At 37.5% G+C, this 26,278-nt stretch overlaps 1 protein-coding gene across 6 annotated transcripts in view; it reads left to right on the top strand.

Annotated features, from left to right (window-relative positions):
• The first annotated feature begins 2,212 nt into the window (after positions 1-2,212).
• Positions 2,213-26,278, top strand: part of CEP120 (centrosomal protein 120) — a 40,446-nt gene continuing 16,380 nt past the window's right edge. The window contains exons 1-17 of one of the 6 annotated variants that reach the window (XM_074570322.1): positions 2,213-2,454; positions 3,423-3,579; positions 4,494-4,608; positions 5,418-5,559; positions 7,735-7,883; positions 9,035-9,232; positions 11,257-11,484; positions 11,744-11,951; positions 12,999-13,112; positions 14,374-14,551; positions 17,920-18,069; positions 18,931-19,113; positions 20,301-20,397; positions 20,487-20,636; positions 21,315-21,404; positions 21,883-21,975; positions 23,635-23,796. In XM_074570322.1, the coding sequence (XP_074426423.1) occupies positions 2,403-2,454; positions 3,423-3,579; positions 4,494-4,608; positions 5,418-5,559; positions 7,735-7,883; positions 9,035-9,232; positions 11,257-11,484; positions 11,744-11,951; positions 12,999-13,112; positions 14,374-14,551; positions 17,920-18,069; positions 18,931-19,113; positions 20,301-20,397; positions 20,487-20,636; positions 21,315-21,404; positions 21,883-21,975; positions 23,635-23,796 (2,466 nt within the window). In that variant the 5' untranslated portion in view covers positions 2,213-2,402. Of the gene's footprint in view, positions 2,455-3,422; positions 3,580-4,493; positions 4,609-5,417; positions 5,560-7,734; positions 7,884-9,034; positions 9,233-11,256; positions 11,485-11,743; positions 11,952-12,998; positions 13,113-14,373; positions 14,552-17,919; positions 18,070-18,930; positions 19,114-20,300; positions 20,398-20,486; positions 20,637-21,314; positions 21,405-21,882; positions 21,976-23,634; positions 23,797-26,278 lie in introns of those variants that run through there. The other 5 variants (XM_074570323.1, XM_074570324.1, XM_074570325.1 and 2 more) reach the window with 5 other exon arrangements.

Below are 26,278 nucleotides of genomic sequence, written 5' to 3' on the forward strand. Positions count from 1 at the left end.
AACCTGGTTTGCAGAAGCTGACAGTGATAGAAATTTAAGAACTTGGGACAGTGATAGAATTTAAGAATTACTGTAAACAAACGAAGTGTTGTCATACCAAATGAAGTGTTACACAATAGAAGATGCCATCACAAAAAGCACGAGCCAGAACTGAACTCAGGCAGATTCAACTCAGAAAAAAGAAAAACGCATTTAACAGTGTTTCAGAACCAGAATAAACTCCTGCAAAAGGAAAAGGATTCTCCCTCTCCTGATGTTTGCAAATAGTGACTCAGTATCTTTCCGGAATATGTGTGTTACTAAAACACAAGGATTTTATGTCAGCACAAAGTTTTTGCTAGACTATCTAATAAACGAAAGATTGTAAACATAAAAAAGGTTTCTTTTGGCTCACAGTCAAGGCATACATGCAATTTGGGGTGCCAGGGGACACTAATTCCTGGTATTATTGGTTAACCGATTATTTACTTCATAGGGAAGAGAGAATACTTTTATGGTTTGAGAAACCTGCAACAATTTATTGTCGTTCAGACAATTATTATATCACCTGATGACCCTTCCCCACCCGGGAAGGGGAATCAGAAAAAAAAATAAGGAAACCCAAGGGTTGAAATAGAAACAAATTTAATAGAGTAAGACTAGATAATTAACTTCAATAATACTAAAGAAACAATATTGATCCTGATACCAATATAAAATACACAAAGATTACACTCAGCCAATTATGTCAGCAGGAAGCTGTGCACTCCCAGCAGGACACTGCGAGTGCAACAGCTTTGGGAAGAAGGGAAGGGCTCAGGGGTCCGGCACCAGGGCAAGGAGTTCTCGGAATGGCAGCCATCAAAGGAGAGAGAACTTCTCAGCAGAGTTTCTAATTTATATAGAATGTGACATTAAAGGCACGAAGTAATCCTGTTGGCCAGCCTGGGTCAAGTGCCCGGGTCTCGCTCCTCCTCATCGCTGCACCTGGCAAGGCTCAGGACATGGAGACATCAAAACCCACCTACCATACCTGGCTATAAAGTAAATATTTTCACAAATTCAGACACTACGTTCTTCTAAAAGTACAGTATTCCCACGCATTAGAAATTAGTCCCGTGTCGCTCAGACCAGAACAAATACATTAAAAACTCATCTAAGCAAAATAAAGCTCCATTTTGCAAGAATGATATTGATACTGTGTCCAGTTCTGGGCTCCCCGGTTCAAGGAGGACAGGAACTGCTGGAGACGGTGCAGCAAAGGGCTACCAAGATGATCAGGGGACTGGAACATCTCTCTTAGGAGGAAAGGCTGAGGGACTTGGGTCTTTTTAGACTGGAAAAAAGAAGACTGAGGGGGTACCTTATCAACGCTTATAAATACTTAAAGGGTAGGTGTCAGGAGGATGGGGCCAGGCTCTTTTCAGCGGTGCCCGGTGACAGGACAAGAGCAAACAGGCACAAACTTGAACATAGGAAGTTCCATCTAAACATGAGGAACTTCTTTACTCTGAGGGTGGCAGAGCACTGGAACAGGCTGCCCAGAGAGGTGGTGGAGTCTCCGTCTCTGGAGACATTCCAAACCCCCCTGGACGCGTTCCTGTGCCACCTGCTCTAGGTGACCCTGCTCTGGCAGGGGGGCTGGACTAGATGATCTCCAGAGGTCCCTTCCAACCCTACCGTTCTGTGATTCTGTGAGGTTGTTCTGCCCTGCTGCTCACCACAGTGGGGAAAAAAAACAATGAAGTTCCGCCATTTCAATAGCCCGGATGTCTTTAAAGCAGCTGGTAGGTGTCGACTGGCAATGCAAAGTGCCTGGGAAGGCTGCAATGCCATACTTGTACTTTGTATTTACGAATATTAGATTTTTCGACTAGTTTTCCTTGGGTCTACGCCGCGCACCAAGCGCGTTCGACAACTCCCCGCCCGGTTCCGCGGCCGTGCCGACGCCAAGGCGCGGAGCCCCCCACAGGAGTTACGGGTTGAGCTCCAGCCTTTCAGCCCGAAACACCCCATTTCCCACCCGGAAAACGGGTAGTTGACGCAATGAAGCTGACGTAGCTCTGGGCGGGGCGGGAGTGGGGCGGAGGCGTCGCCGCGCGCGGCTCAGGCCGCTGCACCCGCGGCCGCGGAAGGCGACCGGGAGGCGTGGCCTGTGATGCAGTGGCGTGGCTAGTGCGGCCAGGGGGCCATAGGGCGGGGCGGTGTCGTCCCGCGCCGGAAGCGTACCGGCGTGTGGCGGGCGGGGTCGACGTTGCTAGGCGGAAGTGCGGCGCCGGGCGGCCGTTGGCTTTTAAAGGCTGCTGAGGCGGTAAAGGGGCGGCGAGCGGCGGCAGCACGGGAGGGTTGGCGGGGTTCCCCTTGCTCCCTCCGCTCCGCCGTGGGAGCGGCTGCCCTTCGCGGTGCCTGGGCGGAGCGGGGAGATGGTCTCCCGAGCCGCCGATCGGCTGCTGATCGTCGTCTCCGTCCTGGAAGGTAAACAGAAGGGAGGCGAGAGAGGCCGCATTTCAGTAAAGATCTGGACCAAAACGTTGGGGTCCAGCCGGTGTCTTGCGATGTTCAGGATCGCTTCATGTGTCTGCCCCTCCTAAAATAGTATTCTGATGTTTCTGTCCCCTGTTGTCAATACACTGTAAGCTATTTTTATAGTGTTGAATACCTAGCTAATCGGTAGTGTGTGAGTGTAAGGGTTTCATTTGCTTTGGTGTTTATTTCTCTTTCGGGTTGTTTGGTTGTGGGGTTTTTTTGGCCTAGTGTGTTCTATTTGCCAAGTAAATCCTATTATCTCTGTCCATTTATGTCGTTTGCCAAGGTAACTTTAAAGATCCTGTTTTCTGACATGCATTAGACCCTCCCAGCACTGTGACACATGTAAATTTTAGAAGTGCTTACTTCATTTTGTTCATTTAAATTACTAATCAGAATATGGGATGATGTTGAACCCAGGAAAAATCCTGTACAGCTTTAGGCACTCTCCTAATCTAGTAATGATTTTTATTTTTTTTCTCAATAACAGGTAACTGGAAAAATGCCTTTCATGGCTTTCATTATATTGTGTTTTGCTGCTTTAATGTGGGATAGTGATAAAATCTTCAGTAGCGGCAAAACATTCAATCTCTGTCTCTAACCTGTTCACTTGATCTATTCCCAGTCATAGATTTCTCAAAAATAAATCATGCTAGTTGTCTAGTTTCTTTCTCTTGCTGTTCTTTGTTACTTCATGTCTTGCTGTTTCTGGGTGCTTCACAAATAGTCTGTTTCATGGTATGTTCATCTTTCTTATTTCTGCATAGTGGGAATACTTTTTTTTTAATATGTGGGATTTAGCTTTAGCACAGTTAGGATACAGAAAAAAAGTATATTTATGTAGTTGATTTGTGGTGTACATCTGAGCTCTTACTTCTTTTTTAGTGATAGCATGTGGCAATTACATTCTTTTGCAGGGCGCTATTTTCCAAAACGACCCAAACATGTGCTTGTAGTTGAAGCAAAGTTTGATGGTGAACAGTTGGCTACGGATCCTGTAGAGCATACTGATCAGCCAGAATTTGCTACAGAATTGGCTTGGGAACTTGATAGGAAAGCACTTCATCAGCACAGGTAACGTTAGAAAGTTAAGTCTATTTTGGAGATAAAACTTAATTTTCTTGTCTGTACAGCTACTGAAATACAATTTTTGTGTTACTGTCATCTGAATTTTTTTTAGAAACATTTAGCTGTACACTGATCTACCATAATGTTGCCACAACAAACAAAAGTAGTATGTGGCAAGACAAGTGATGTTTCAAAATTCTAAAGGGTATGTTTTTACACTACTGAAAAAAACTCAAGAGTTTAAAGCAAATTAGTAATGCTATAGTTCAAGCATCGGATTCAAGCTTTTTTGTGCATACTGTGATGCAGAATTAACTTAACTTCAAGCCTGAAAAGCTTACATAAAATATGTTTAAAATGTCAAATAGAAGAGCTGAGAAATTAAATAAGGTTTCCATAGCTGTAATTTGGTTTTGACTGACAGATGATATTACCTCCATATTTTCAAAGATGTTAAAAAGGCCATATTATCTTTGAGAGAAAAAAGACTACATGTACCTTATGCTAGACACCTTATCTATGCCTTGAAGTATTAAGTGCTTTGCACAAAAATCTTTTGCATAAGTCCTATTTTTAATATACCCTCACAAGTGAAATCCCAGTTTCATGTGAGGTACAGTGCTTATTTCTTGTATGTGGATAAGATTGAATTTATTTGTCTCTAATATATATAGCACTTGACGATATGTGAGACTCCAATACACTCCTCTTACAAATTAACCCACTTGTTCGTTCTCCCACTTAATGATGAATTTTTAGATGTTCAATATAAACTCAGTTTCTCACTTACTCACTAAAACCAGTTATGTGACAAATACACTTTGTATCATTGGTATCTTTGAAACTTATGAATTATTTTTGTGAACTGATTGCATAGATAACTCTCACATTGTGAATTTCAACTGAATTGTTTTTTTCAGGCTGCAGCGTACACCTATCAAACTCCGGTGTTTTGCTTTGGATCCTGTATCTTCAGCTAAAGAGAATATAGGCTATATTGTACTTGATTTAAGGGCTGTACAGGAAAAGAAACAGGTATCTTACGGGGTATAAAGCTTTAAAAATTTATGTTTTGACATGATACTGTTACAGGTAGTAGAATTTGAGTTAAGGCACAGGCAAAACTTTCGAGTCTTGTTTTGGAGTATGACTCCTAGTTGATTATGTGTTTTGGTTTTTTGAGGACAAAACATCCTGACTCTGTAAGAGCATGGGAAAGTGAAAATACTTTTGCACTTCTGAATTTGAGAAGCACTTGTAAGCAATACTTTTAAGCAATTCCATGATTTAATTGCCTGGAAAAGATTTTCAAAGCAATTGCTTTGAGTCTCCCTCATCAAATCAGGTCTTATTTTTTTTTTTTTTAATGGGCCTCAGTGGAAGGTGTGTTAAGGGATCAGAAGTTTTAGCTCCTTAATACAGCACAGAGTAAATAAAATGTAAATGTTTATATGAATTTAATTAATCAAAATTCTGTGTTGTGCATGATGAAAACATAACTCTGATATGGGTCATAGCAGGACCTTAGTGTTCTTAAGGATTTGTGATCCATATCACTTACTCTGAACTTTCAGTTCAGAATTTTTCTAAGATTTATGGTATATTTTTCTTCCTAATTTGTTTACTGTACAAATCAGTGTAAAAGAGTTCAGGTAGTCTTCCAGGAATCATTCTATAGCATCTTTCAGTATAATAGTGTACTCAAAGTAGACCAAACCTTTGGAAAGAAAAAAGTAGATGAAGTAGAAATGCTAGAGCAAGTCTAATTTTCCTGTAACAATATTATATTATTTTCCTGAGTTCTTAAATGCTTTTGGTTTTTAATTTTGTTTTCAATTATGTAGGCACCAAAATGGTATCCTCTGCTTAGTAACAAGTACACTAAATTTAAATCTGAAATACAAGTAGGTGTTGTGTTGGAAACTGATTCAAAAGCACTAGTCGATGGTTTTAAAGCAAAGGAGGCACCCCCTAGACAAGGGAAGGGTAAGTAACATGATAAGAATATCACTTGCTTTAAATTAAAAATGTGCCTGTGCCAGATGAACATATCGTTTGTTGCAAATGTGTTGATTTGAGTCTTTAGAGAACTTAAATTTCATAGCATTTCCAATGCAAATTCTCTTCAGCTGATTAATGTACCTTGTGGTAATAACTTTACAAGGATGCTTTAATGTGGTAATTGCGTGACCTTTCAGGTGGACAGAGTTGCAAACCAACCATCTTTGAACTCAGTGTTTACTCCTATGGACATTTTACTCATATTTCAGGGCTTTAGAAAGTTCTGTAATAAAAAAAATAAGAAAAGAGCTTCTTCACAGGATGCAGCTTCAGTATTTTGGGCTTGGAATTATAAAGTAGTGCAATATTTCATTTGTTGGGTAGGCTGCTCCCCTTTACTGATGTTTGTAATCTAATTTAAACCATTTGGAACTTAAATAGTGTTGTATTGATAAGTTTTTATAGTAACATCTACTTAAAATTTACAGTTGGGACTCATTCCACTTCTGGACTTCCTTGTATATTTTTTGCAAAAGTAATTAGTGAAATGTGTCAAAAATCTATTAGCATTCAAATATTATGCTAGTAAATGTTTTTATTTATGTGCTGTGCTTTTCAGTGACTTTTTTTTATCTGGGATTTTTTAATGCAAGTTAGTAGGCTTTTTAAAAAAAAAAAAGAAACAACAAAACAAACCCAAACCCTTAGAAACTTGATTTTTAAAAAAGACCCCCACAAAACAAACAGATTTACCTCCCTTCACCCCCACCAAAAAGTCTATCTACTTCATTTCTAAAAACTGAGCCTCTTTTACAACTAATGGATTTTCTCCTATTTACAGTACTTTGTGTTCTTGCAGTGGGGGTAACTTTTTCCTAATTCTAATTCCATCATCTGCTTATCATGATCTATGGCTGTGGTTTTGTGAAAGCAAGGTGGTCAGTGGCAGTAAGTGCTTTGCAGGGTTTCTGGCCCAGGCTTGGATGTGGCTGTATTGCAAGGGTGGTTAAGGCAATATTGAAGTTCCAGTGTAATCACTTAGCTTTCAGGTTCATAGCAAAGCACAGGGAATTTTGTGTACTGTAAAGTTTGTAAAGGAGGCAAGGAACTACTGCAAATGACTTGTTAACCTGTGCTTCCCTTGTGATCTTTCTGCCTGCAAGCTCTCCTACCCTTCATTACACTGGCAAAAAATATGAGAAATCCCTTCTGCCTTCACCCAGCACTGTCTTCCACTTCATGCTTTCTGTGGAATAATTGATGCAAACAAGTTTGCCAGCTTTTCCCTTCCCTTTCCTCTGTTGTCTCAAGATAGTCAATATCATATTTAGGCAATGGAGGAAAACAAACATGTAGATTTTCACTGGTTTAAAGTTAATGTTCCAAGCATTGGGTATGACAAAGCTAGACTACCCAGTTCTAGTCTAGTCAGGCAGTTATGGAGATGTCTTCCTTTTGGGATTCATGCTTTGATTTTTTTTTTTTTTTTTTTTTGCTTCACTGGCTTAAGTGGTCTAAAGTTTCCAGTGTTTGAAGTAGAACCTTTTGGTTCACAGCAGAAGTGCTGTGTTATTATTCCTATTTGCTGTAACCTGAGGTGCTTTGAAATGTATTGAGTTACTGGCACCATAGAGTAGAAGCGAATAAACCAGAATACAAAGTGTTTTATGCACTGAGGACTTCAGATAAAAAATTTTTAAATGAAACATCCCAAAGGTCAGTGGAATGAGACATTGTACTACTTTCAACAGTTGAACAGGTTGTCATATGCAGTTACTGTCTTGCATTTCCTTTAATGAGTAAAATAAAGAAACAGCATGGTAGACTCTAAACTAATGAAATAAAGTTGCAGTCACTGTAATGTTATCCACTGTAACATTAAGTAAAAATATGCACTAGCGTTCTGTCTAGCATAGTGTTCAAAATAACATCTGTGCCCGCTGAATAGAAATTGATTTCATAATATTTTTTTTGTAGCTATACCTAAGCTACTTAGGGACTTTTTTGTGTTGAAATGCTTTGGAATCAAGCATCAAGATCTCTATTGGTAATTTTTTCTTTCCACATGTACAATAAGTAAAGGTAAATTACAGTTAGATGGAAGATTCCTGCAGCAATTAATAAGGTCATAAGTTACTTAATTTTTTTCTTATCTCTTAGCATCTGCCCTTCTTTCTGGACTAGACCCTAAAAGTATTGTACCAGTCTTGAATGAAGAAGAGGGCTATCATCAAATTGGACCAGCAGAGTATTGCAGAGACTACTTTGTCTTGTCTGTAACTATTGCTTTTGCCACACAGTTGGAACAGGTTTGTTTCCTTGCTATGTGTAGGTTTTAAGTACTATCCTAGGTCTGTATTTTGGCCCTCCCGTGCCTTTTATCTAGCTAGGACTTTTTTATTGTCTTAAAGTTTCTTGCCATAAATAGCCTTGTCCCATACTGAATACATTAATTTGAGTTTTAAAACTCTATGTAGTGCTTGCATGTCAAAGTACAGATGAAAGATCAGAATTCTTTTGGAGCACTAGAATTGCATTACTTTAAATTATGCGCTTTTATGAAATGCACACATTTTATATTACAATATAGTATAAAAAGTGCGTGTATGGATAATATGAGTCTTCAATGTGCCTATGTGCTGAAGTTCAAATGAGATGAAATACCTTTTACATTTGCAGGATGTACATAATAGTAGGGTTTATAAGTTGCCTAAGGGAAGGACTTATTAGCTTGGATGAAGTGCCATGCTAATGTGATTATTTTAGCTTTAGACCTCGGCTGCTGTGCTTACATTGTACTGTACCACACTGATACATACTGTCTGATTTTAAAAATACAGGTAGGCCCAAGTTACTGCAAAAGTCACAACTCCAAGCCAGTGTGACCTTTTTTTTTCATTGATCTGTAACTCACATTGTATGATAAACTCTCCTCAGTCTTGTCATCTTTTTTTTCAGAGAAAATAATTTTCCATGTCAGAATTATATGGCCTTTTGAAGTAGATTTATCGTGATCACTCTGGAGTAGCTTGTGCCTTTTTAGACATTGAACTCACAGTTGTAGTGGCTACAACATGAAGTAGCTGTTGCTGGCTGTTCCAGTCTTTATTGTATAACTTGGTATCTAATCTGCATTGTTTATTTACACTATAAATATTTTGTGGAGGCACTGGTTGTTTCTGAATATTTGTTCAGTGCTTGACATTATTGAATATATGATGTCAGTTACAGTCCCATTTTGCAAGTTATTGGTATGCTTGTAAGATATCTTTTTAATCAATCCGAGTATTAATATAGAAGCTTTCTTTTATGTGTGCAGTGCAAGCTAGGATTTAGGTCAGCTACTTGGCAGTTTGAGATCACTTTAAGCTCTTTAATTTCCAAGCTAATGCTTAAGGATTACAGTAACTGTACATTAATGAAAGAGATACATTTTTCTTTTCTGCATCTTTTTTTTTAGTTAGTTCCCAGTACTATGAAGCTTCCGGAACGACAGCCTGAGTTTTTTTTCTACTACTCATTACTGGGAAATGATGTCACAAACGAACCTTTCACTGATTTAATTAATCCAAACTTTGAGCCTGAAAGAGCTTCAGTTCGAATACGTAGCACAGCTGATATCCTTCAGGGTTATTTTTGTGCACAGTCAAAACTGCAGGTAAGCTGTTTCTTCTCAAATGTGAATGAAAATAAATAATGAAAATAAAAGAAATAGAATGTGGCTCAGGCTGAAACTGGAACAAAACTAGGTTGTATTATGGTATTTTATCTCAAATATAAGTTGATTTTCTTGCTGATATGATGGAAACCCTAGCAGCAAGTTTCCCAGCTTGGAGAGAGTGCAGTCTCTTTATTGCAGTTGCTGTAGTAAGTTGGGTTACATGTCATGATAAAAGATATTGCTGAAACGCGGTATTCCCAAAGTGCTAATGTCGCATTCTGAGGAGCTCTGGGACCTGCTCTGCAGTCAGACCATCTGCAACCTACAGTCTTGCTTTGTGCTGCCTGTGATAACCTCACCCACTCCAGCTGCTCGGGTCATTCTAGCCTAAGTTCTAAAATCACCATCCTCAGCACCCTTTGTGAATTAAAAGGGTGGTCTGGCTTTTTCCCCACTCCTTAGCCACATACTGTTTTTAAACACACTATAGTCATATTTGAGCTGTTACAGGATATTACTCATCTTTATGCCTTTAAATGGGAGACATTGTTTAGTGGTGGAGTTGGCAGTGTTAGGTTTACAGTTGAACGCAATGATCTTAAGGGTCTTTTCCAACCTAAGTGATTCTCTGATTCTAAATATTGGGTGGTATTGAAACTGTTCATGGCAATCTGTCTAGTTCAAACTTGACTTGTTGACAAACAACAGACTATTTGGTTGAGGGTGACATGGGGTTTCTAATAACATAGCTGGTAAATAAGACAGTGTTAGTTATACAAAGTAAGTCTCGGATCTGGACCCTTTCAAAGCTATTTTTCTTTAAACTTGTACATGCCATTCTAGTTTTGTTATCCGTGTTAGTTTAAGAATGTTTCAAGACCAGAGACTAAGATGAAATTCCAAACACAGCAGTGCATATGTTTCCCCAAAAACTGCCATTAGGAAAATATTTGAAGTTGAGACAAAAAATCTGAGACAATATAAGATTTCAACAGAACCAAAGTATTTAATATATATTATAAATATATACACAAACGTGTGCTTTCATCATGTTAAAGAATGACCTTTTGAAGAAGAGTTTTCATGAGGTCAGATCCACATCTTGATTTACGGTTTCCTTTCTCTGACTTCTCATTCAGCTTCTTAACATTTAGGTTATAGGTCAGAGATTTGTATTCTGGATTTAGTAGTTAATACATTTTTTCAAAAAATGAAGATTTTAGTCATAAAAGGTGCTACCAGATTAGGTAGCACAATATACACACCTAAGTATGTATATTGGCAGCTGACACCTTTTAGCATTAAAGTCTTCATTAAGTGTAATAAATATTAAGGACCAGAATGCAGTGTTCTGATATGCTAAAACGTAACTGAAGTGACTCTTATTTGGAAAAGAGCAAGTTGGTGTGTGAGTTTCAAAGAGTAACTTTCAGCAAGGAAAATAACATTATGTGGAGTGTAGGGTTTTTTAAGATCCATCTCTTATTTAGGTGTATAAATATTAAACTGCGGTAGGAAGAAAAAGTTGAGTCAAGTTTTGAAAAAATAATAATGATTCTTACCAGGAATTAACAACTTAGTTACTTAATTCCAAAAATCCTTGCTATTTAAGTGGTGTCTAAATATATGCAAAAAGACTGGGCTTTCAAGTAATGTTTTTTTTCTTTACGTTGCAGTCATGCATTTTATATGCCTGTATATTAAGGGCAAGAATTTGTGCTGTGTTTAGAAGCTGCAATCTATTGAATTTGTCCTGCAGAAGGGATAATATGACAGGCCCTTAGAAGGACGGTGCAGTGATCTGCTACTGTCCTAGCACTGGGCAAATCCTACCTGCTCAATAGTGAAATTTCATAGCTGTTCTTTACTGCTCAAAATACTTGTTTTCATCATGCAGGGACTAGACTAGGGATGATCATTTTGATCTGTTGTATTTATGCTACCTTTAGTAGAGGATGAACAGACAGTTCAAGTGGAAATGCTTGTGCCAGTTACTTTCTAACACTTTTGTATGTATGCAGATCCATCTTTGCTGTGGGGATCAGTCCCTTGGAAGCACTGAAATACCCCTGTCTGGACTACTGAAGAAAGGAAATGTGGAGATCGATCAACACCCTGTGGCAATAGAAGGAGCTTTCATCCTTGTTCCACCAAATAGAGCTAAACAGAAACTGCCACAGTTGCCTTTGGATATGGCTCCTACTGTTGGGGTATCTGTAGTTCTGCAAAGGGAAAGCTTGAGCATCCAGGTACAGCTTCCCCATTTTTTGTTGGTTTAGACACTGTTTCACAGTTTTCGTGTTGAAAAAAACCCTAGTATTTCTAAGTCCTATTTGACAGTTAAGTTTGTAAAAGAAATCCTGAAAGAATAAGTTGCTTTATATGAATAATCCTTTCATTGCTTCATTTTTCTATGTCAGAAAAATCATCTCAAACTATGAAAGTGTTGTAAACAGAATTTTTCAGTGCAAACCATGATCAATAAGAAAACTATATCACTTCATTCAGCCTTTGATTCCCTTAAATGCTCCAACTGAACCTAAACAGCCACAGGAGAAAGTTCTTTCACCTGTTAGTGGAAAAACAGAGGGCTTCCAGCAGAGATCCCAGAATGTCCTCTCTCAAGCTGACCACTCTTCTTCAACAGAAGATGAAGCAACTGAAAGTGAAGTGGAAAGTCTGAAGTTTGAAAAAGGCATGAGACTAAAGAAAAAGGGTATGTGGTGTATAATTTTTTTCCCCAGTTGTCAAGTGTGGTGTTGTATCATGTACTACTCATTTGTGGTGACAAATTTCAGGCAAGTAAGAATTAGTTACATAGAACAGGTAACAGGAGGAGAATAAGTGTTGTCATTTGAGTATGGTGGTTATTGAAAACACTTCGAAGAGCCAGTTTGAGGATTTGGTGGTGTGTAGATTGCAAGTGATGTGGATCGTCATCAGCTTGAAAAATAATTCCAGAAATGCGTGGAATTCCCTGAATTTGAGAATGGGAGAGTTCAGTACACTACCCATGAAGAAACTTACTTCCTCAGTGAGGAGGTGAAATGGCCTAACATTCATGTTTATTAAATGGAAAGGCAGAAGAAATGTGGGGGTTTTAAGACTTATAAGGTATTTACTATGTGGATAATAAATTGTAAAAACAAGTGTTCATACCATACAGATTGCTGAACAAAACCAAGCATTAAGGTTGTTTATTTTTACATTATCCTTTTATAGGGACTTGATAGCCCACATAGCCTTCTAAGACTTCCCTTGTTTTGTTTTTTGATGAGGACTGGGTTGAGGAGAAGTGAAAGAGGAACAGAGATGAGAGAGAGAAATACTATACTAATCATAGAGTAAAGCTCAGAAGAATGTTTGTTTCCTGAACATTACTGAACAGGCATATTCTTCTTAAGAGATGACTTATGAATAAAGCAGAATGATTCTTTTTCTAATAGTGTTTGTATTATTTTTCTTTTGAGATTGGTCCTAAAGACATCCAGTTCTGTATAGGAAAATCTGTGTCCTAGAAGGTGGTCTCAGGATTTGTCTGCTAATTCAGCCACCTTTCCTTTTAATCCTAACTGATCTTAACTAAGCAAGGATTGAGTACTTTATATGAAATGTGTCAAGAAAAAGTACTGTGTACCCAGCAGCTTGTTTGAATCTGCAGTTAAGAAATCCACGATTTTGCTTTTCTATTACTACTAATAATAATTTTATAACTCTCTGGTTTGGTAAGATGTAAAACATGCCATTTCACATTATCTTTCAGGGCTGGTGGCTGAGTCTTGCCAAGAGGCTAACAAACAGTATACTGAAGAGCTTCCAGTTTTCAAATCACAGAGCAGAGCGAAGTCACCTCTAGTGTCAGATCTGCAAAATTCCAGTAATGCAAAACTTAGCAAATTTAGTACATTGAATGAAATTTGAATATAATAGCAACTTTAATTTTAACAGTAGGCTGTATGCAATTGTTAGTGGTACCCTTAAACTTCTATTCAGCCATTTAATTGCAGCAAGCAATCTAGTCGTATTTTGCCTGAATCATGAAAATTACTTCATTCCTATGTTGTGGTAACTAGCCAATGTTGAAGTAGTATTGAGGGGTTTTTTTGTATTATTACTGTTACTGCAAATAAAACACTCAAAACCAAGCAGAACAACAAAGTCAATGCTAACAATGATGTTGGTGTTTTTTAAAATGACAAAAATGGAAACGTTTTAGATAATTATGAAGAAAGAGGATCAGAACAACTAACACTTACAAACGGCAGTCAAATTCTTCTCTGACAGTTTCTTTGCCTCTTTCTCTGCTTTACTATCTTAAACACTTTTTGGAGGATACCTTTTGTTGATGCTGTCTGTAAAATTTGTAGTTTGACCTTTTACTCTTTCAAGACAGTATTGGGTCCCAGTGTAAGTACTTGAGAATCCTGGATGCAATTGGATATGCACTCACTGTAGCTTCTGCTTCCTAAATTATGAAATGGATGTAACAGTAGGTGGGTTCTGATCAAAGGACATAAGCACATGTGATTTACAGACCTAGCTAGAGCATTTTAATTTATTTCAAGAGTTAAACCGCAGCTTGGGACCAATAGCTGATACTACCTTACATGAGCACTGTAATTGACCTGGTGCTCTGTTTTTCAGTTACAAACTAAAGAGATTAGTTAATTCAAAGCAAAGTATGTTACTATTAATTGGGGTTTTTTTGTAAGCTCACCTCTTCTGCATGCCCTGAAGTTGGCTAGGAACAATTATGCAAACTGCTGAAACCAAAGTCTTACGGCATCCTTCTGAAGAATTTAAAGCTTTGATTTAGTCTAAACTTTTCTTCAGTGAGATAAACTTACATAGCTTTAAAGATTAATAGCTTTAAAGATTAATTAAAAAAAGGAATATTACCAAATCTTTAAGACTTAAAGTTTATTGCGGTTTTCAGTGCAGTTTTTTTGAAGCAGTAAGTTGAATACAGTGGCTGGTTTTTGTGGTACTAGCTTATATTACAAGGAACTGAAATGTCTTGGGGGAAGCAACCTATCTGTACTTGCATTTAAAATGCAATACCTATCTTTAATATATTTTGTTATTTTGTGCAGAACAAATTACTAGAAGCGCGTACAACTTCTCTTCTGTGTTTTCAGCTGATAATGGTCCAGTAGCTGTATCTCAACCTAACCCTGCGGGTGCATCCAGTTCTTCTGAGCCTGTGTCAGCACAGAAAATTGTTATTCCAGCAGCCTCTCATCATTTTTGCTTTTCAATAGACTTACGAAGTATACGTGGTCTGGAAGTTGGTTTTCCAATAAATTGCATTTTAAGGTATGATTTATTTTTGTTGATATTACTCTTGGTAATAACTATTTTTCTTTTCAATACAAAACCTTCAAAATCAGAACGATTGCTGGCACTATGCTGCCTGATGCCTCCTACCTTTACAGAGCTGATTTTCAGTAGTGAAATACTTTGGAATGTTCATCTGGCTCATTGCTAAAATTCTGAGCATTACAGCATTAAAGACAATATGTAGCACTTCATCTCTGCTGTAATTTGTATTAAATCTCACTTGAATATCTAAGCTCAGACGATGCAGATAATCATTCAGTCCTTAGAGGAAAAGGAGGATTACCTGTTTATTTACTTTCTGGCTGCCTCTGAAACTGATTGAAGGAGTGATTTCTGTAGCTTTCCATGTTTCCACCAAGAACTCCTTGAAGTATTTTAGCAAGAGACAGATCACCTGGTTTGTGCATGGCACTGAATCTGAAGAAGCACATTCTAGTCCTACAGTGAAGAGCCAGTGTAGTAAATGTGTTATCATTCTGAGAAGCGTATCACAGTTTTTTGATAGCCTTTGCATACAAGCAAAGCTTACTAGGGAGAAGTAGCACCTTTGTTACATTAATTTGTGGAGGTACGAAAAAGGCAAGCTTTCTGGATACATGAGTTTTGTGCCTGAAGCAAAAGTAGAAAACTACCAGTGCTAGTTTGGAACAATTGCTTAGAAATTATTTTTTTCCTGATGTCATCATGAAAGAAAAGTATGGGAGCACTTTTGGAGAATAAGCAGATGTTAGCTGGGACATGAATGCTAAGTTGGAGGAATAAAAACTAAAAAGTTGAAGAACCAGTTACGAGTAAGGGTATTGAAACAAGTATCTGTATGCAAGTTGGGGTTTGATTGTTTTTGTTTGTTTTTTTTAGCATTGCCAGTGAAGACAGAAACTTTCTTTTATTAATTTTTTTGGTTTTGTTTTAGGCTTTCCTTAGAGTTTAGGATCAAGAGTTCATAGATATGGGGATGATTTTGTTGTTTGTTTTTTTTTTTTTAAAAAAATTCCTACTCATGGAATATTACTTATTGATGGCATATGTGAACTCAGTGGTTTGTAGCAGTCTTCTCAGTTTGCCTTCTGGTTTCCATTAGGGCCCTCTTGGTGCCATGTGATGAATCACAGAATTCATAGAATTGCTGAGGTTGGAAGGGACCTTTAAGATCATCAAGTCCAACCATTAACCTACCCTGACAAAAACCACTTCTAAACCATGTCCCTAAGTACCACATCTACCCTTTTTTTTTTTTTTAAACACCTCCAGGGATGGTGAATCCACCACCTCCCTGGGCAGCCTATTCTAATGTTTAATAACCCTTTCAGTGAAAAAATGTTTCCTAATACCCTATCTAAACATCTCTGATGTGACTTGAACCCGTTTCCTCTCATCCTATCACTTGTCACCAGGGAGAAGGGGTTAGCCCCCATCTCTTTATAACCTCCTTTCAGGTAGAGGGTGATAAGCTCTCCCTTCAGCCTCCTCTTCTCCAAGCTAAACAACCCCAGCTCCCTCAGTCATTCCTCATTAAGGTTTGTCCTCCAGACCCCTCATCAGCTTTGTAGCCCTTCTCTGGACACGCTCCAACACCTCAATGTCCCTCTTGTAGTGAGGGGCCCAAAACTGAACGCAGTACTCGAGGTGGGGCCTCACCAGTGCCAAGTACAGGGGGATGATCACTTCCCTAGTCCGGCTCACCATGCTGTTCCTGATACAGGCTAGGATGCTGTTGGCCTTCTTGGCCACCTGGGCACACTGCTGGCTCATATTCAGCTGGCTGTCCACCAACACCCCCAGGTCCTTTTCTGCAGGGCTGCTTTCGAGCCACTCTTCCCCAATCCTGTAGCGCTGCATGGGGTTGTTGTGTACCAAGTGCAGGACCTGGCACTTGGCCTTGTTGAACCTCATACCATTGGTCTCAGCCCATCGGTCCAGCCTGTCCAGATCCCTCTGCAGAGCCAACCTACCCTCAAGCAGATCAACACGCCCACCTAGTTTAGTGTCATCTGCAAACTTCCTGAGGGTGCACTCAATCCCCTCATCCAGATCATTGATAAAGATATTAAAGAGAACCTATCTTTAAACGGTGATTTGATTTGAGAGGGTTGAATATTGTGGTCGTGGAGATGTATCTCTGCTTTGCATTTGTTATTCTGACAGAGTTTCGTTCAATACAGTTTTAACTGGTCACCAAGAAATCTGTTCATATTAACAATTGTTGGAGCTTAAGCTTTGTTTCAACTAGGGTGAAAAGGTGGGGGTGGGGTGTAAGAGTAGAATATTTTAAAACAGAAATAATATAGATTGCGTCATTAATGGTTTTTTGTATAGGCTATATTATTAAATAGTATGTGGAAAACAACATACAATGGGTGGAATCTTGTCAAAAAAGCTTTTTCACATAATATTCTGAAAATTAATTTGTTTCAAAACAGTGACAACAAGTAGGTTTTGCTGTTTCATACACTTCAATTTTTATAGTCAGTGATGAATATAGCAACAAACTGAAGAGGATAAACGTCCAAACACATAAATGCTAAGAAAAGTTGCAGGGTAAAAAAATTGCATTTTCACTGTATATTTGGAGCATGATTTCATTCAAGTCTAAACAAGCTCTTTATAAACAGTTCTGCACAAACAGTTGAAGAATGGAATTTTATACGTGGCAGCATTTGATGCAGCATTTATTTTATTAGTAACTTAGCTGACAGCTGGCATCATCAATTTGAGCAAAGCAAAGTTCAAGGGTTCTTGGCCTTCCCTTTGTTGTAGATTATCATATGTTGAAGTAGAGTAGTTTCAGGCCACACTGTAAATCATACTGGTAAAGTGACTTGGCTTTCCTTTTAGTGAATTAAACTGAGAATTAAAAACTAAATTCTTCAAATGTGACTGAAATTTTCAAATGGTGCTGACACTGCAGATACGTATACTTAGTTACCAGTTATTGTGTGTTAGACCAGTCTTAGTTGTAAATATAGTTATATATGTTCTCAAGTAGCAATCTATATCTCAATCTAATATTCCTTTCTTCTGTTTCTCTGATCACTTTAATTAAAACTTTGCAATTGTTATATACAGATTAATTCATATGGTTGTGAACATACGGTTATTAAAGCTTTTTTTGTCAAAATAACAGCAAATATAAATGAAGCTGGATCAGTGCTGAAGTAAATGAGAACAGGAGTATTTGAGAACTAAATTCTATCAATGGATATATTTGTGTCAATTTTGCTAATTGTAATACAAGTTGTGCTTCGGTGAAAGATGTTTAAATTGGTGTTCTTGTTGCAGAAGGTTTAAGAAAAAAGTTATCTATCAAATTATTGTTTGATTATTTTTGTTATTGTTTTTGTTAGGTACTCGTATCCATTTTTTGGCAGTGCAGCACCTATTATGACAAGCCCACCTGTAGAAGTAAGAAAGAACATGGAAGTTTTCCTTCCACAGTCCTACTGTGCATTTGACTTTGCAACTATACCTCATCAGCTTCAAGATACATTCTTCAGGTAGTAACTTGCATTCTTTTTATCTTAATTACACTTTTTCTATTCTTTTGTTCTAAATGCAGTCACAAGTTCAGATTTTTTTACTTAAGATCATCAGTTTGAGAATTTAGTAAAGAATCCAAGTGCCTAATGCCAGCAGATACTTAATACACCGCTTTTCTAGTTTTTCTATTACTTACTTTTAAAGTCAGGAGCTCTAAAATTCTTGCTTTTGTATCTTGAGTACTTATGCAGGGATCACTGCTTACAGAAACAAGTGCCATTGCTGTAAGTTGTTAAAATCAAGGTTGATAGCATAGTTGTAACAATTCGTTACTTCAAATGAAATAAATAGATAAGCTTTTTATTTTTCTCTTCAATGCATTATGACTATCATATATCTTTGAAAACACAAGTACCTAGGAAGCCGAGTTCAGTATTTTCCCAGTAGTCCCACCAGCTTTTGATAACTCATTAAGATGTGGGATAAAGAATCATCAAAATAGTGGTATTTTGAAAGAAGAGGTGAAGGAGATGTATTTATGAGTGGCAGTGACTAAAACTTATTTATAGGTATTTATAAAATAAGATGATCTAGGTCTGTTAGGATTATTCAGTCAGTCACTTTCATTGCAGTGTTGTCCTTTGTAATAATTGGAGAAAGGAATGATAATCCGACCAAAAATAGGTGGTGGAGAGGATACAAAGCCAGTCAGTCTCATTCGTCTGGGTGAGAGGCAGTAAACCCATCAAATTGTTTGACAGTTGTGACCATCATGGATTTGTGAAGTTACTTTTAGAACATGAGGTCCCTTTCCCAGATGAATAGGAATGTTTCCTCTTGTGTTGATGCCTGATGCTAAAATGACTTCTTTGTTTCAGATTACCTCTGCTGGTTGAACTGTGGCACAAGGATAAAACAGCTAAAGACTTACTTCTAGGCATGGCAAGACTTCAGCTTTCAAATGTTTTGGCTTCGGAAAAAACGCGGTTCTTGGGTGGTAATGGTGAACAATGCTGGCGTCAGACTTGTAGTGAAACAGTCAGTGTTACAGCAGCACAAGGGTAAAACTATTTTAAAAAATATTTATGCTGTAGCAAGTTTTGAATAATTGTTTGTTTAGTATTTCCCTGAAAAAGGACAAGCTCTTCCTGTTTAGCTTTTTTAATAGGTAAACAGGCTGCAGAGTACTGCAATATGGGGGTGGGAAAAGGCATCCAAGAGTTTAAAAGTTAAATTGCCAAAGGCATATTGTGCAACCCTACACCACTACCAGAGTCATCCTAATAAACCTTTATATAATCCTGATCTTGGGTGAGCTTCACAGACAGATAACATTTTTTCCAATTATTTATTTCTTTTATTGAAGCACTTTCTTAAGTTACTTAACAATTAGAAAAAGCTGCTGGTATTCCAGCGAATAGTTAAAACTGTTTGTCCATGGTATGCTTTTAGATGCAAGTGACTTCAGTGAAATTTAGGAGGACAGTTATATCCATAGAGTGGAGAGGTTTCCTGTTTCAGGGTTATACCTTGTGATAGTAGCAGGGTTTTGAGCTTGTGTACATCAGAAGGAGCTATGTTATTAGTTAATATTTTGTGTGAAGATAAATGTTGATTTACATAGAGAAGTGACATTCTTTTTTATGTATATGAAGAAACCTAACTTAGTTACTTCTTTCCTATGTCCTTGTTGAAGATGTGAACTGTGCTAGCAAGTATCTAGACCCTAATCTTCTGTGTGACAATGGCACTTGATTATGCCTGTAGAAATAAATATAATTGCTATTAAGACTGAGGTCAGTTTTAAACCGCTACAGATAATTAAAGCACACTATATTTGACACAGGAAACTTCAGGTTACTGACAAAGACTGATATTCCCCCTCCTCCCAAATTGAGAGAAAATTGATCCCTAATTTTATTTTAACTTTTTTGTGTGAAAGCTAGCATGGCCTGATTGTGTGGAGAGTTACTTTATGATCTCCCTGTACATTAAGGTTCACACTTTCACCTGTAATAAGTTTGTTAAAATGAAATCTGGTTTTGCACAAAACTTAATAACCACTAGATGGCATTCTCAAAATGTAATCAGGTCTGCATTTTGCTGTGCTGATACCTTTTTAGCTTTGCTCTTGGTGTAACATTCTTTTTATACTGATACGTTAAACTGACTTAATCAAATTTCTAAGGTCCACTTTCTGTATTTTAAACACAGTTTTCATTAAATAACATTTTATTGCTATTTATAGGTCAGGCAACAGAATAGCAGAGCTTTCATATGCTATCACTTTGGAAGACTACGGGCTTGTGAAAATGCAAGAAGTTCTGGTGTCAGATTCTTCTCAAGTAAATTTTACATAATCTTATCTTTTTTTCCTTGAATGCTTCTTTGAAAAGTTAGGTTTCCAGTTAAAAATCCACTACTATTATATCAGTGTGTAGGTGCTGGTCAACAGCGGCATGTCCCTCACACTCAGCCTCGTGCCCCAGAAAACTGTTCAGAACCTCGAGAAACTCTTGAATACAAAGCAGCACTGGAGTTAGAAATGTGGAAGGAAATGCAAGAGGACATTTTTGAAAATCAGGTTTTTATTCTTTCTGTTTATTTCCTAAACTGCATGTCTGCCAGAGTAGCTTTAGCAGAATTGGTAAGAGGAATATGGACTGCATTTTTCTTAAACTTTGCCACTGTTTCAAATAAGAACTAAATTTTCCTCATATTTGTGTACATCTAAATTTTTAATATTTTATATCTTCCATACTCTTAAGGGAGAAAGTTAATTACTTTCTGTGAAGTGACTGAAGTAGGTGCTAGGTATGAAATACAGAATACCCCTTTCACAATTTCCCCTTTTTATGAAGTAAGGGGAAGAATATTCAAATAATTGCTGTTAAGTATTAACACTGCATTTCTTTATTCTCTGTCAAAATCCATTGCAGTGTTTCTACTCTTGAAGTTGTTGTAGGTGTCCTTACAGTCATATACTTCTTCTTAAAAGATACTGAGAATTTAGTGTCCTAAGTTGTTAGGATATTTTTCTCAAACTTGGGCTTACTTTGCATTTTATACTTAAGGGTAAGAAATATTCTTCACTGTCAGCATCGTACCTTGAGTTGTATAAGTCAGTATACAAAACTTAGTTTCTAATTCTTTTGCTCCAAGGCTTAATTCTGCTGGTACGCTCTCCTTTAGAATTGTATTTCCAACAGTTTTTATTTGGTTTTCTGGTTTGGGGTTTTTGTTCCTTTTTTGCTTTTAAAAGCTGAAAAAGAAGGAAATGGCTCACATGCAGGCTCTTGCAGAAGAATGGAAGAAAAGAGATAGAGAGAGAGAAGCATTAGTTAAGAAAAAGGTAAGGAAACTTGTTCTTATACTTGCTAAAAGTCTTATTATAAATCTCATCACTATGAAACTTGACAAGATATTTCGTAACTATAAAGGTACTGTAATTAGTCTTCACACCTACTGGTGTGCATGCATCTAGTCTACAACTGCGCAAAAAAACTAAGAGTAGTCCTTAATCGTAGAATACATGTTAGAAATCCTTTAGGTTAGCTTGCTGTCGTTGGGAGCTTTGTAACTTTAATTGCCTTTCACTTGCATGGTCAAAAAGCACTTCTACAACCTGGCTATGTGTAGTAACCTGTTAAACTTTATTGGAAAGAAAGGCTCTTCATTGTGACTTCTTCATTAGGAGCTGGAGATTTCTTTTATATGTAAATTTCCAAACAAAAATTGACAATTCTTTATACCATAGCAAGAGTAAGTTCTTTGTCTGCCTTAAAAGATATTTTTATTGCAAGAAAAAATGCCTTTTTTTGTTCTTTTAGGTAGCAGAATATACTGTTCTGGAAGAACAACTTCAGAAAACCCTGAGAGATCTAGATAAGCGAGAACGACAGCTTTTTAGTGCTGAATCAGAGGTAAAAAGTCTTTGGTCATTTTAAACAATGCTATTTCATGAACTATTTCTAAAGGTTGGAGTTTTCACATAGACACAATTGTGACCTTTGTATAAGAACAGAAAGAGCCGCATTCATACTAATACATAGAGGAGCACTAATAATTTAAGCCAAGTTTTATTACAACTACACTTTTTCTTACTGAAATGGAAATTCAATGAACTTTTAAATGAGTTGCTAGAATTACAGAATTGTAAATTTTCTATTCCTAACAGAACTAGTGTCAGTGGAGACATTTATGTAACATTAGCATTTCTCAGTTTTAGGTTTGGTACTGTCAGATGCACATCATACGTGTGTACAAGAGTGCCTTACTTAAACAGTAGTTACTAGGTTAACTATTGAAATAGGAGAAGGTGACAAGAAGAGCTGGAAGAAACTGCAATTTTCCAGGCTTCGTTATCAAGCAATTTGACAGAGTTCCTGAGTTTTTTTTATAGTTACAGGAACGAAGAACATGCAGGAAAAAACAGTAGCTACCATAGTTTTTAGGTCTCACTGAACACCCCTAATGAGGTGATAAGGAGGTGGGGTGTGAGTCCTCAGGAAAGATAATTGTATGAAAAGAGAAAGAATGGAAATAAACTGCCTATTTTTGTACTTCAGATCAAACTCAAAATTATGTAGGTGAACTGCTATGGTGATTTAGTAGTCTGACAAACTCTTTTTTTCCTCCTGGAGCTCAGATTAATCTTCGTATCACATCAGTCGCTTCTGTGCTTGTGAACAAAGTTAAGAAAGCTCCCAACACAGGTACTGGCTGGCTGAGCCTGTGTCCTGTTCTGTACTCATGCTGTCTGTGCCCTTCAAGATGCAGTTTGCGCTGTAAATAGCATCTGACTTTATTTTCAATGTCTGTGCAAAAAATCTGGTTATAAGGTTTGTCTGAACGCATTTCAGTCTGAGTCAAAGTATTTATTTTGAATCTTGCACATGTTGGTTTCAAACGTTGCTCTAAATTTAGTGAGATTCTGACCTGAGGGTGTAAAGATAATAAAAATCTGTGGATTCCAAAAGCGTCTAGACAAAATGATGTAGGGTTCATTTAGCAATTACATAGTTTGAGAAATGTGCCATTTGGAGAAGTTTCTATTCAGCTAGCAGTTATCTGGGCCAGTAACGTCTTTCTAGAAAGTTCAAACATGTCAAAAACTGTTTTTCTGTTTAGCTCAATGAGAAATTCTCTCAATATGCTCAGTTTGAAGAGTGCAGTGTTACTGATTTAAAGGCATCTTGGCTGTAGCTGCGACTTTACTGTTTCTGCAGCAAAGGGGTATACTTAGTGTTTTAATTTGTCGTAGAAAGGTAGATATAAAATTTGCCTTTTGCAATACCATATAGAAAGTACAGTAGAGATACAGATAGCTCCATTTTTGCAATAATCAAGCAAGAGTATATTTGTAGCCCAAATATAGCAATTTGCAGGTCATTTGTCAAACTGAAAGCCAATAAAAGAGTATATAGCAAACATATAGATAACAATGGAATGTCTATTGTTTAATTTCTAAAATGGATAACATTTTTTTTTCTGTCATGAATAGTAGTAACAGTTGTTAAGAAGGGCCCTTAAAATAAAGCTCTTGCACCTATGGATTGATATAGATATGTTTCACTTTTAAGCTTCAAAGACTAAAGAAGGAGTTGCAAGCAGAGCATGAACGAAATCTGCAGGAGCTACAGGATTCTGTGAGGCGAGCCAGAGAAGAATGTGCACACCAGGTTGAGCTAGAAAGGTCAAAAATCAAACAGCTGGAAGAAGACAAGCTTCGCTTACAGCAGCAGGTAAGTACACTTAAATTTTCTGCCTCAACCATTTACTTATTTAAGTAAGCATGTTTTTAGAGTAAGTATACTGAGTTGAGCAATAGTTTTGAGGCAAGCACATCGTGGCAACTTGGTAATAAACATTTTATCACCGTTGTTTGGTGAGCTATGTGCTGGGATCCATCTCTGTCAGTCTTGCTCAGTAGCAGGGCCAGTTTGCAATGCATTGGTTGTAATTTTTTTTCCAACGCTTGAAATCAAACATATGTTACATCAAGCATAAGTTGCATGTAGAACCTGAACAGCAGTATACATTTCAGTACCTTAAATTGTTAGCAGTTAACATCTGTCAAAACATCTATGTAGCTTGATTATGCAGTTTGTTTTATTCTTCCATTGCAAAAGAGTATTTCTATTATCCATGCTGGTGGTGGAGAATTATCTTGTTATTGTGATCCCGTATTCTGAAAATACATTAAACCAAGAAAATTCAGACCACATTCTTTTGTCCTGGAAGCTAACTTTTGCACTATCAAGGCTAGTCTAGCTATTTTTCTTGACTGTTTAAGCATACTGTAAAATTTTAAAAGTTAGTAGTAGCTTTTTTGAGCAGTTACAATATTGGACACTTAATTTGTTAAGTAGATTGTATCTTAGTAATGCATAAGTGTTTTTCAAAGTATTAGTTTATGTAGATAAATTATTTGCTTTGGTGCTTTTCTTTTGTGATATGATATAGCAGTAATACCACATAGCTTTCACTAATTGAAGAACTGTATCAGCCAAAGGCATATTTATGTATTGGGAAGAGTTGTGCTGGGATTTTGTGGGTTTTTTACTTTAATTCTAAACACTGATATTAACCTACTTCTTTTCTCATTGGCATATGTTAACCATAGTACAGTGAACTTCTTAAATATAGCTAATACAAAAAATGCTGCTAATCTAGAAGATGGTAATCTTGGCTGTTCTACTGAACAGTCATTGACTTGAGATGAGCAGTTTCAAACTGCATAATGCAATCCACTTCAAAGTGATAAGTGGATCACTTCTGCATTGTAGATGTGTTGTTGGCAGCTACTGCTGTATTTGTCCAGACAAGATAGCCAGTAGTTCTTCAGGCTCAAGTGACAGATGCCACCACCTAGGAGTCATCTTCCAAATTCATTCTTTTGACTCCTACTGACTTTTTCTAGCTAGGTTCCAATGCCATCACAATCACTTTATTTTTCCTATTCAGAACAGACATACTGTATCAGAACAAAGATCCAGTTAGCTCAGCATTCTGTTGTAGCAATGGTTGGATTTAGAGGGCATGAAAATAAGAAATGGGACAATGAGAAAATGCAATTTCAGTGTATCCAGCAGTACCATTAAGAGTTACATGTACCCTCAGCCAGAGGCAGCATTTCATATTTACTAGCCATCAGTGAAAGTAATCTTCATGAACTCATCTGATCCCTTTGAAAAAGTATTTCTATTTTTAGCATTGCAACATCCTGTGGCAGTGAGTTCTAAAATTTAATTATGTGTTGTATGTTTAAAAATTCTTCATTTTAAGCTCATTGCTTAATAATTATGAGGAACACTTTAGTGCCTGTGCTATATACTGTTCCTGATTGCTTAGGTGCCTGTAGTACTGCCTCTTCCAAACACAAACCCCACTATGTTTTGTCTTGCTTTATATGAAGGCCATTCTTTCCTGCTTATAGAATCATAGGATCATAGGGTTGGAAGGGACCTCTGGAGATCATCTAGTCCAGCCCCCCTGCCAGAGCAGACTCACCTAGAGCAGGTTGCACAGGAACATGTCCAGAGGGCTTTGGAATGTCTCCAGAGACGGAGACTCCACCACCTCTCTGGGCAGCCTGTTCCAGTGCTCTGCCACCCTCAAAGTAAAGAAGTTCCTCCTCATGTTTAGGTGGAACTTCCTATGCTCAAGTTTGTGCCCATTACCTCTTGTCCTGTCACTGGGCATGACTGGGCATATTGGCTGTCTTCCTGTGTGCTGTTCCTGCTGTTTTGAATCTCTCTTATGCTTCAGTGTGAGGTGGTTGTTAGTGCATATTCTGGATAAGACAGCCTTTTTTTTTTTTGCATTACTGGGGGTGGTGTGGGGTTTTGTTTCTTTGCTTTGGAGTCTTACTATAGGTTGGTTCCCTTTGCTACCAGTTCTGATGAGCCTCTCTTTTTTTTTTTTTTTTTTACATTTTTGTGTGTGTTTTTTTTGTTTGTGTGTGGTTGGTTTTTTTAACAAGGAATGTCTTGGAGTAAACTATAATAAACAATATGCTTTGACTTATGACTTACCTTTTAAGGAGATATGTCAGTACACAATTTTCACACTTGAATTGTAGAGGTTCCCTAATTTTCTAACTTGTTTGGAGATAAACCCCACTATGTGCAAGAGAAGATCCTTGAAGCATCCACCTTGAAGAACATCGCATTTACTTCCTGAATAAGGAAGTTGTGCTTTATTTGTATGATTTGTGCAGTTCCC

Source organism: Larus michahellis, chromosome Z (assembly GCF_964199755.1).
Source record: "Larus michahellis chromosome Z, bLarMic1.1, whole genome shotgun sequence".
NCBI lineage: Eukaryota > Metazoa > Chordata > Aves > Charadriiformes > Laridae > Larus > Larus michahellis.